The 11,786-nt window shown below is 45.6% G+C and overlaps 1 protein-coding gene across 2 annotated transcripts in view; it reads right to left on the bottom strand.

The window, feature by feature from the left end:
• TBC1D23 (TBC1 domain family member 23) overlaps positions 1-11,786 on the bottom strand; it is a 34,508-nt gene continuing 22,722 nt past the window's right edge. The window contains exons 10-19 of one of the 2 annotated variants that reach the window (XM_066599178.1): positions 9,778-9,870; positions 9,536-9,706; positions 8,984-9,026; positions 7,828-7,937; positions 6,831-6,973; positions 6,023-6,067; positions 3,374-3,462; positions 2,308-2,443; positions 2,027-2,221; positions 1-947 (exon numbers count right to left, since the gene is read on the bottom strand). In XM_066599178.1, the coding sequence (XP_066455275.1) occupies positions 866-947; positions 2,027-2,221; positions 2,308-2,443; positions 3,374-3,462; positions 6,023-6,067; positions 6,831-6,973; positions 7,828-7,937; positions 8,984-9,026; positions 9,536-9,706; positions 9,778-9,870 (1,107 nt within the window). In that variant the 3' untranslated portion in view covers positions 1-865. The remainder of the gene's footprint in view (positions 948-2,026; positions 2,222-2,307; positions 2,444-3,373; positions 3,463-6,022; positions 6,068-6,830; positions 6,974-7,827; positions 7,938-8,983; positions 9,027-9,535; positions 9,707-9,777; positions 9,871-11,786) is intronic. The other variant, XM_066599179.1, reaches the window with a different exon arrangement.

Here is an 11,786-nt window from a genome sequence, read left to right as displayed (position 1 = left end):
TGAAGGTAGCTCAGATGGTTTTTCCTTAAAACGCTTTATTATTCGGTCACCGATTATGATTTTCTTAAAAGCAAAAATGTACAAGATCTGCCATTATACAATAAGAGGACTTCTAGAAATAGCCGTGGTCCGAACGCAGCGTCGACTTCTGCGTCTGGATCATGTGATTAGTTAAAAAGAAAGAATTCTTCCCCGCAGGAGGCTCCTGTGTGCTTACTGGTACACATGCTCCACCATCCTTGGAGCGCCGTCCTTCTTCCTCACAGTAGTCCTGGTGGTCAGTGGGTCATTCATTGCCCATTTTCTATTGGTTTGTCCCACAGCACATTGCACAGCTTCCCCACGCATTAGAATACATTGAACACTTGGTATACAGCGCTAGCCCTGTGTAAGTTACAAAGAGTTTGCTTTATGTAGAAAATGGCGCTTACAGCTTGTTAGGACATATTGTTAGTGCATTGCATTTGGTTTAGGTGAAAAATCAGCTTCTGGTGCGTAACACAGTCCTCTCTGCACACCATCGGCTCCGAATACTGGTGCGTACAGGGCGTTCTGTGCTTACCATGGCAGGCAGGCACCGCTACCCTGAGTGTCATAGCCATCGTACAGACAGAACATCGCCACAGTTCTCATAACCATTCCGTAAGTCACGTTACCGAACGTCCGATCGCCTTCTCTCCTCCGCAGTCATCTTCTGTAACGTTCATTTGTCAAAATTAAACTTATACAAAAAAAAATTAATGCAAAAAAAAAAAAAAGGAGCATTATGAAAGAATCCGGAGGAAATTAAATAAACTATTTTATTAACTCGCCAACAAATAGAAAATGTCTCTTCTCATCCAGACATCAGTAGGGGAGGAAGGGGTTAACTCTCCAGAGCATCAAGGACTTTAATGATCTGTTGCTTAATGGCTTTGGTTGCGTCTCCTGCATTTGGAATTAAGTACCTGGGAGAGAAGAACATATGCGAGTAAGGGCTTATGAGGAATCACTGCGATCCTAGAGACTCAGACCAGAAAATTAGATTGTCACAACAAAACAAACAAAAAACTAAAAAAATTTATGAAGACAGAACTGCAATTTTTTTTTTGTTCACCCCATCGCCCAAACAATGGAAAAAATTTCCCATGTCATTAAACCCATTCTAAATAAAGGGTAATTTTCACGTGCGATTTCTCGCAATGCACAGAAATCATGCCTGAAAATAGCTCATGTAAATGCGTCGTAAATCTGATATTTCCAGAATTATATTGGCAATGTGGAATAAATGACACACTCCCCAAGGTGGAGCCGTTCAAAATAGAACTCCAGACGTAATCAGCAACTTAAAGAGAACCTGGCGCATCCTATACAAAGGTTATGGCCTCGTAGGATGTGACGGGGTCTCTTAGTGGCTGATAGATCTGGAGTTATATTTTGAATGATTGCCCCCATTGTCTGCACGCAAAGTGACCTCTTGGTCTCCCCTTCAAGTTGCTTTAAGGACAAACAGCGAGGGAATGGGATGACAGGAGAGTTTAAAAAAAATCACTCTCCCAGACTCAGTGCCCCTTTCCTATGAGCCCATAACATTAGTTTATGCAGCTCACAGGATGTGCCAGGTTCCTTTTACATCAAAGCTGAGACGCCACATTAAAGAAATGGAGAATACCTGCCAAAATGGAACCGATTATCCAAATGCCCCCATTAAAGGGATTTAAAGGAAGCCGTCATGTCCTATGAGCACCATAAACTAAGTATTTGATGTACTTGCCTAGCGCTCCATTCCTTTCCCGTCAGCCTGGGGCTTGGTGCACTGATCGGCCTCTTCCCTACTTTCAGGACACGTGTACACCTATAGAAAACTGGGTGCGCGTACTGAGCAGCGTTGAGTCCGTTCTATGTACCAAATGGCAGATTCCTGGACAGATCGCAAACATCGAGGCAGCCGGGTATAGAAAGCACAAGCAGGACTCTACGGCTGCCGTCCTGGGAGCCCGGACACGTTATACCGTGCTTCTAGCCCATTGGTCCCCTTCACACTCACCTCTCCACAGCTAGTATTTCCACGCCCGAGGCGCTGCTATTTCCGTACTTAAATGTGATCAGTTCCGGGTGCTTCTTTTTGGAGGTGATCTTGACGACGGAGCTGAGCGCCTGCCGAGATTGGATGTAAGCGAATCCCTTCCTAGACTGGATCTCCCGTAAACAGTACATGTGGGTCGCCGTGACCAGAAGGTGACTTTAAGAAGGAACAGACAGGTTAGTCGAGCGTCACGTTATTTAATCTCACATTCTAAGTGTTACTGGTGAGGGGTAACGACCGACCTGAGGAACATGTGTCCGTTCTCTTTAACTTCGTGACACGGAAAGTGATGTTTGATGTCAGGCTTGTTTATCCAGGTCTGAACGTTGACAATTTCCTTGCGGTCGTCATCGGAGATGGAGGAGCTGTCAATCTCATCTGAAGGGATGTTATGGTCATTAATACAAAGGCTTTTAAATGGATCAAAAATCATATTAACCCTTTAACGCTACAGTGTATACAGTTCCGTTCTACAGGTTCAAGGTGTGTATAGAGGGGGAATCACGGGTTAATCCGGCTCCAAACAATGCGGGTGCTAGCTGTTTTTTTTTTTTTTTTTACAGCCAACACCCACTCACACCATCTCCGATAAGCCATGCCGCTCATCGGAGCTGTTAACCCTTTAAATGCCGTGATTGAGGTTTCGGTGTCCCGCACTGCCCCTCCCCGATAAGATCGCTGGGTTGTCGTGCGGTTGCCTGTGGTGTGGCTTGATAGATTGCCTCTCAGTTTGCAGTAGAATGTAACGCTATGGCATTACATAATACTGCAGGAGTGATCAAAGCATCGCAAGTTCTTGTCCACTCTGGGGACTAAAAAAAATAAAAGTGAAAATTTATTTTATAAAAGTTTAATTAAATTATTAAAAAAAAAAAAAAGTAATAAAAGTTTTAAAAAATATTCTCCTTTTGCTGTCTTTATAATATGGTGTTGCTGCATCCGTAAAAGTGCAACCTATCGAAGTAATACATTATTTAACCTGCATGTGGAACATCGTCAGGAAAAAAAAAGGAAGAAAACAAAACAGAATTGCACTTTTTTGATCACGCTGTCGCAAAAACAAAAACAAAAAAAGTTATAAAAAGCTATCAAAATGTAATATCTACTCCAAAATAGCACCAATAGAAACTACAGAAAAATTTTAAAAGTTGGCTGTCAGAAGATGGTGCCAGAAAACACCCGCCCCATGTACTGACTAGGCCACAGGGACGTTCATTCTACCTGGATTTTCCCCTTTAAAACCTACATGTAAACGAGTGACTCAGCTACATCTTACAGAAGACCGGCGGTATCTTAGATCTGCTCTACCTGTGTCGTACTCTTCTTCATCTCCAATGCTGAACACCGGTTTCACGCCCCGATACGGCTTCCCCACTCTGTCGCTGCTGCTCACGTGTCTGTGGGGTTCATAGAAGGAAACAAAGCAAAAAGGAGCTAAAACCTCATGCAGAAGATACAAGTAATTCCTCCTCCTCGTCATGATAGAGGCGCCATGTAAAACCACTGCGTTAGTTTACGTTCTGGCGACAGGTATAAGCACTAACCAGCAGCTTACTAGAAGGCGTCCATGCAGGCGGAGTTGCATGCCTGACCATTGCAAGCAAAAGCTAAAAACACTTCAAACCAGTGATCAGAAGATGGTTTCCTGTAATAACTCTAAAAAGGGTTTCCGTGGGCGGGTCAGTTATGGCGGGTCATGTCCCTTGTACAATTTATAGCGCAAAAGCATTAAAAAAAAAAAAAAAAAAAAGGGTCCTGCAGAGCCCGGATACCCTGGATGGAGAAACTGGTTCACGCCTGGACAAGTAGTTGCTTCTGCTCCGAAGAGATAAGAGGACATTACTGATTCCAGAGCCATGAATGCAGAACCTGCTCAAGAATAATGTTTCGCTCAGCCGTGGCGGAATTGGTACGGATTTTCAGCGGTGAAAAACAGACACCGAAATCCACATCTAATTCTGCCGAGGAGTCAGTTGGGAGGAGGAAAGGAGGAAATCAGCGGCAGATCTGCATCAAGAAACACACCAAATGGTGCAGAATTTGGTGCCCATCTGAATCAAAATATTCTACAGATTTTAGCGGATTTCGTTCTGTAAACGGACTAAGTGTGAATGCACCTTAAAAACAGCTTATTTAATGCATCCCCACTTATTGAAGGCGTCTATGGACAGCCCCCCCCAGATCTGCTAGTACTTCGAAGGCCTGACGGTCACTTGTCAACCAGCAAGATTATTCTGCTGCAACCAGGCTTATAAAGAACTGCACTCACAAACTGAGGCTCTTGGACCGACGAGCAAACGTACCACCATATGTTTGCAGTGATTACATGCCCAGCGATGAGCAACCTACTTTACCATCAGGTCTGCCCCGAGGCGGGAAGTTCTCCCATCTCTAATGATACGAGCCAGGGAAGGAAACAAATGGACGAGGGGACAGAAGAATGAACTTCTGTAGGGACCTAATTCTGAGCTTTGTATGCAGTCCGAGACCCCGATAAATAATGCAGATCATTACAGTATAGGACCCGGCTGTAGGGAGCAGGTTAGACCTGTATTGTGTGCAGGGTCCAAGAAGACGGACCAAGGCGGTCGGGGCCACCTTGTTTTAAGGTAGCGGTGGGCGTTTCTGCTGTTGCATTCCTATCAAATACACTTTGGTAAAACCATAAAAGGGTGGTGGCGGTGGGGGGGGGGGGTCTACGTATTTAAAAAAAAAAACCAAAAACCAAAAACACTCTTGTCGTCTAGTATAGGTGATAAAAACCTGATTGGTGGGGTCTCCACACCGATCCCAAGAACGAGGGTCCCATTTCCCAGTCGTCCTCACTGAAGGTTCATTGCACCCTCTTGCAGTGAGAAGGAGATTGAAGTGATGGGCACGTACGCGAGGCGCAGCTTTATTCATTTTCCACGGGACTGCCGGAGACGGCCAAGTACAAGGCTCAGCTATTTTAATTAACCCCATTGAAATAAATGGGGCGGCAACCACACATGTGCGGCCATAGCTCCCTTCAGCCTGACGTCACTGTGGATGGAGAAGCGACTATGTAGTGACGAAAAGAGGGGTCACAGGTCCCCTGTTCTCAGGATCGGTTGTGGTCTCTGCTATGGAGACCCCCCACTTATCAGACATGGATAGGTGATAAATGTCAATTCTGGTACAACCCCTTAAAACACAAAAAATGGGCTATTTCTACAGGGGGGGAAAAAAAAAACGACCAGTTTTTCTAATCCTAAACAACCCCTTTAACCACCCAACAGGTTAATGACAATGAACTAAACCTCCGCGGTACGAATGGGACTAGTTATGAGGACAACATGGGAGATCAGCAAACAGCATGGCTGCCCGTCCACAGAGTTATCACACATGAATAAACTGCAGCACTCAAAGAGCCTACAAAATATTCAGCCACCATGAACCGAAAATATTTTGTAGTTTTGGACGGCCAATAATATATGTAATGGGCACTAATGGCGAAAATCCAGCGATGCGTCAGCAATCGCAGACGTGAGAGGAAATGGTTGGCGTTACGGCAGCTAGAATCGACTATTCTAGAATGAAATGTTATGGACAGAGCGGATTAGCTTTGGATGGAAGAGAACATTAGTGCTTTAGTGCGGTTAGGAGAAAAGTGGTGCATACGTCCCTCTACTCTTGAGTAATGGAGACAGAAGCATCAGTGACGCTGACTGGCCACAAGGGGTCAGGACATTTTTTTTGAAGCATTCCACAAACATGACACGACTCCGAGGGGGGGGGGGGGACCAATTACTAAATCAGATTATGGGATTTTGCAATTATAAAAATAACAGACAAATCTACAGCACTAGAATAAAGATGGCGGAGGGGAACGAGGGGCTTGTGGCAAGGGTTAGCGTGACTGAGGCTTACATAGAGTGACACACTGTGCTTAAAGTGCAGAAAAAGGTGGAGGAATCACAGCTCACTACGGCTTACCGCTCCAAACTCGCCCTCTCTGGCCATGGAAGATTGAAAGTCATTCTACGGTAAATTGAGGCAGAGGACACAAACCGAAAAAGGGTTATATCAACAAAAGTCAAGTGACATCAGCGGACTTTCAATATGCCTGATCAGCACGTAACATCAGCAGGTATTTAATGGGACAGATTTACTAGTGAAAAGTCGCAAATTGCACCATAAAACGGTCTTTGCATCGCATCATGTGTTTTAGACACTTTTTCGCCTAGGGAGCGGCCGGTGTGGCGCTGTCCCCCTGACTCGCAATGCATCACACTGAAGCGCTGCAGCGTTTCAAAAGACGACCTACATGGGCGCACTATACATACCTGTCCCAGGTTCATACTGCTAGTGGTTTGGGTAACATGAACCTAGTGACAGGTTCCCTTCAGGGCCTTTTACACGGGCCAATCATCAGCTGAATGAGCGTTCAGAATATGGTTTGTTCTTGATTGTTGCTCTATATAAACAGGGCCGCCATCAACCAACAAACATGCAGGTCCTCGTTTGTCGGCTGATTGAATCCCCGATGCAGGCCAAAAACCGAATAGTTTGTCAGCAGCACATCTCCTCGTGTGAGCAGGTCTGCTGCCAACATTAGGAGATCTGTACGGGAGTGAACTATCCAATTGATGATGGTTCGCCCCCATACAGTTTGCATCGGCCCGTGTAAGAGGCCCTATAAACAAGCAGGCATAACATGTGAATAGGGTGTAATAGGAACAAAATGCTGCAAGTATCCCATGTTCTGAAAACACCGACATTTCAAAGCAGAAAGCCCCCTCACCTATCTACTGGGGTGGAAGTGTTCTCAATGAAGCTGATGACTTTCTCCTTCACATTCACTGACTTGGTCTTCAGTGCTACAGTCATCTTATTAACTAAAGACTTCACTCCTTTTCCATCGCCAAATCCATTAGCAGCGTCACCCTTCAAAAAAATATATACATCGTTAAGGAAAATAACCGGATTAATACAGCATTCAGTCATCCATCGGTTCACCACCACACGGACGGGATGCTACAATGATTGCTAGTAGCCTGATCAATAATTCCCCTCATAGCTTCTTGAAGAAGGTCAAGAGCAAGAAGAGTTAAAGGAATGGTCTCGAGAGTTAAAGAGGTTTCTGGACAAAAACTATTGATGACCTATCCACAGCATAGGTCATCAATAGAATCACCAGGGAGCAAACCCCAAAAGATGCATGTCCAGCCCACTGCAATGACAGCTGGCTGGGTGATCAGGTGATCGCTGGGGATCCTGTGAGTTTTTTGCCAGGAAAACCCCTTTTAACTTACCCTTTATCCACAGGAGAGAGGTTCAAGCGACCTTCCAGTCCAGAACAAACAAAGATGGCTGTACTGCTCATCTGACTACCTGATGCACACTGTATAATGGCATCCAGCATTAGGCCTAATGCACAGGACCGGATTTCTGCCGCGTAACACACGTCGGAAATCCGCGGTGTTTCACTGCAGCTATTAGGTTCTATTAGGGGGGCGTGGTGACGGACTGCGCTGCGGTATTCCGCTTGCGGAGCCTGTCACAGCCGTGTGCATAAGGCCTTAGTCTAAAGGTACTTTGACTGGCAATAATATATGTAATGGTCCTGGATGCCACATCTAGGGAGAGCTTAAATGAACGGGTGGCCATACGTGTTCGTCTCCCTCTAGTTGCATCTATGGAAATTACGGAAACAGCATGCTGACAACTGTCGGAAGTGAGAATATCCCTGTAACGTAAAAGGTTCAGCCATGAATTGTATAGGCATGGGTTGTACTTACGTCCGTATAGGAACCCATACTGCTCCGAGATCCCGACGTACTAATAATCCAATGTCCGTAGCCAGAGTCCGGGCCTTCTACATTAATATCTGCCAGGTGCTGCTGCAAAACTATATCAAGAGCAAAGCAAAAACTGAACACACACCCTAAATAGTATGAGAATGAACATCTGCTGCAGTGCCCTTACTAACCATACAAAATATACAGCATGCTGGCAAAAGTATTGGGACCCCCAACCACCGTGTGCGTCAGCGAAGGGGACAGGCAAATCCGATTGAACTAGAACCCCATATCCGTGCATGACCAACATGCCCAAGGAATGGAGGCAAACCCCTCCAGACACCTATCTGAATTTGGTGGTAAGCATACCTAGGAGGGTTACTGCAGTCATTGAGCCCAAAAGACAGCTCGACACCATATTGAAAAATATGAATAAACTCGAATTTCATCCCCTTCTATGTGTGTCCTAATACTTCTGTTTAACAGTGTACAGGTCTATATACATACTTTGAGTAGTTTTGGTCATGTAGTAACAAGCATACGGACACCCAAATATCTACATTTACATTAAAAGAAACCCTAAGGCCTCATGTCCACGGGGAAATTAAGATTTTAAATCCGCAGCGTTTTTCCTGCATGCAGATCCGCGCCCCATATGGATGTATTAGACACCCGCAGGTAGTTAAATACCTGTGGATGTCATTTTTTCCTGCAAGCGCGAGTCCGCGTGCAGGAAAAAAATCCGGACATGCTCCATTTTAGCGTGGGTCTCCCGCAGGCTTCTATTGAAGCCTATGGAAGCCGTCCGGATCCATGGGAGACCTGCGCCTGAATTAAACTCACCTGCTCCGGACGGTGCGGTTCTTCCCTTCTTCGCGGCCGGATCTTCTTTCTTCGGCCCGGCGGGGCACGCGGCCGGCGTGCCGAGTACATCCGCCGGACCGAAGAAAGAAGATCCGTCCGTGAAGAAGGGAAGATCCGCATCGTCCGGAGCAGGTGAGTTTATTCTCATTTTTTAGCCTCATGTCCGCGGGTCAGGAGGGACCCGCTACAGATTCTCCATGGACACACACTCCATGGAGAATCCGTAGCGGGCCTGATTTTCCCCGTGGACATGAGGCCTAAGACATTGGAACTAGAGAAGAAAGTAACTCACCCATAAATCCTCCTTTGGCGATACTTATATATTCCTTGTTTTTCTATTAAAGAGAAAACAGTTTGTCATTGGTCAGTTACATTTCCAGTCCTTTTGGACATAGACCGCCTTTATATTCTTGCTTTCCTGTTGGACAGTATTTTTCGGTCACCCGATTCTAGCGTTATAAGCCAATTCTATTATACGGTGAGCGACAGAGTGATAAAACTATCTTTATAGCCTTCAACAAAAAGCTTCCCATCTAGAAATATCTTTTCCATTCTTCCCGCATGGTATGCATATTGCTGGTGAATCATCCGATGGGCAATTCATCTCCCCTACCCATCCGGGCTCGCTCAGCCTTCTCTCACTGAACACATTCATCCTCATTGACAGGTCCAGCTTAGGACCGGGAGACGCCGTGTGTTCCAGATAGACTGCGCAGTTCTAGCCCATTGCACCACAAAGACGACACTTCCGCTACTAAAAGTCTATACGAGCTATACTCTACAGGCAACAGATCCCATCTATACGATGCTTCCAGTCTACCCAGAGACGCTGAAGAGATCAAACCTGTAAGAAATGGGCCAGAACCATATTCATGTACATGTCCTCCTCTTCCCTGCCGCTGCCCATGAAGCACAAGTGTTCTCCTCCGGCCACCGAGCCGGACTCGATGGACTGCTTCTGTGCTTCTAGAAGAGACTTCACCGACAGAGCAAACTCTCCGGGATTCTGTAGCATCTGTAAGACATATCAGAGGTCACTCCATACTGCAGGACCTCACTGCAAAAAGACGTGAGATTTCTACATACCAAGTCAGAGTCTAAGTGGAAGGCTGTGGAGAGATGTCCGGAATTGTACTGCTCTGCAGGCCGGCAATCTACGACAAAGAACCGCACCCCATCCTAGAGGAACAAGAGACGAAAGTGATGAAGAAGTGTCCAGGATCGGCGGTTTATTCACACGTAGCTCCTTCATTCTTACGGTTTTATTAGTAGCTTCTGTTTTTTGGTGTATATCTGCGGATATTACATCGAGTTCCTAAATCTAAATATCTTTTGTATTGACGCTTAAAAGTTTTTAGTGCTGAGTAGAGATGAGCGAGCGTGCTTGGATAAGGCAGATACTTGAGCGAGCATCGCTCTTCTCGAGTAAGTGCATTCTCGTCCGAGCAGGCTCAGGGGAACTATGGAGATCTATCCCTCCCCCCCCTCCCCGCGAGCCTGCTCGGACGAGAATGCAGCAATGCACGTATTATAGTGCATATAAAATATCAAGCTGCACCCCCCCCCCCCCTAAGTGCGTCTATTTTTTGTAAGACTAAATTCACACTGCTTCTGCAGTGCATGTTTATAGTTACTTCATGAAGAAAAACAGCGATTTGGCCTGCTTGGCGCTGGTATACACCAGTGCACCTTATTTTTTGGCTATATGGAATAGCACCTTCTGCATTATTCCATACATAGACATCCTGCAAAAAAAAAGTACACCGCACATCATACTCCTTTTTAAAGTGAACCTGTCACCACTAATGAGCACCAAAAAGATATGGTGCTCATAGGTCAAGTCACGCTGAGTCCGGGGAGGTAGTTTTGGTACTCGTTTGGTATCTCGCTGCCGCCTGCGGAAGTGGAAGCCAGTGTTCTCTATGGGAATGTACGCGCACACCCTGCAGATAGGAGTCCACTGGCACTGACTCCTATAGGGAGCCAAAACGAGTCAAGTAGATGCCCGGACTCCTCAGGACTTTCCCTATTTGCAACATAACTTTGTGGTGCTCATTGCTGTGGATCGGTTCCTTTAACGCGGGAAGCTATAAACGTAAAAGCTATTCTCCTCCTGTGATAATTAGAAAAGACGGTAAAGATTATGGGTCAGCCTTCTCAACAGCAGGGATCCCTCCCCACCCCTGAAGAGGAGAGCCAGCAAAGCAACAGCACATTTACCTTTAAAAATGCTGAAAAATGGGGCCCTGGGGGAGCAGGAGAGACGTCGCTAGTTTGTACTCTGGATACTATACTTGTGCTCTTTGAAGAGAATCTGTAAGGGTAGCTAAGTAACTGCTGGACTTTTAAAAGCACACATAGAAGCATCATCTGCCAACCTAATTGGCCTGTAGACACTCCATGGTTCTGAACAAAGTGCTTGTGTGCCCACAGAAGACGTGACCAAGTGGTGCCAATGTAGCACCCTTAAGTCCCGTTTACACACAAAGACGATCGCTCAAAATTTGCTCAAAAGAAAGTTTGACTGACACTTTTGAGCGATCATTTTGCATAGCTGCTAATGGGCACTAATGTCTATTAGTAGCCTATTAGCCTTATTTGCATTTAAATGAAGCTCCCTTCGCTGTATGCAGATATGGCCTGTCATCTGCATACAGCTCCATTGTTCTCCCGCGGGACTGTGGCTGAAAACAATGTTATCAGCGTTCCCGCAGAGAATCACAGCATGCGGTTCCTGCTATCGGCCGTCCGTCCGATGGTTTTTATGCTGAACTAAAAATCCTCGTTCCACCGAAAAGCTAACGATGGTACCAGTTACATGCAAAGATTATTGCTCAAAAGAGATCATTTGAACAAATTTTGAGCGATAATAGTTATGTGTAAATGGGCATAAAAAGAGATTTTGGGGCACCGATCAGCAGATGCAATAGCACAAGCTGAAGCACTGTGCTGTGAGCATGTGATAGAGGCACTTTATAAAATGGGTTTGTCTGGCAATAGACATATAAATATATTATTTTATATATAAACACACTACAGCGTTCTACAGCCTTTGTCAACTGACACATGTACATAGGTCAGGCTTCATCCTTACG

The sequence above is a fragment of the Eleutherodactylus coqui genome, chromosome 4 (genome assembly GCF_035609145.1).
Source record: "Eleutherodactylus coqui strain aEleCoq1 chromosome 4, aEleCoq1.hap1, whole genome shotgun sequence".
NCBI lineage: Eukaryota > Metazoa > Chordata > Amphibia > Anura > Eleutherodactylidae > Eleutherodactylus > Eleutherodactylus coqui.
Note: the sequence above shows the minus strand (reverse complement) of the source record. Positions and strands in the feature narration are given on the sequence as shown.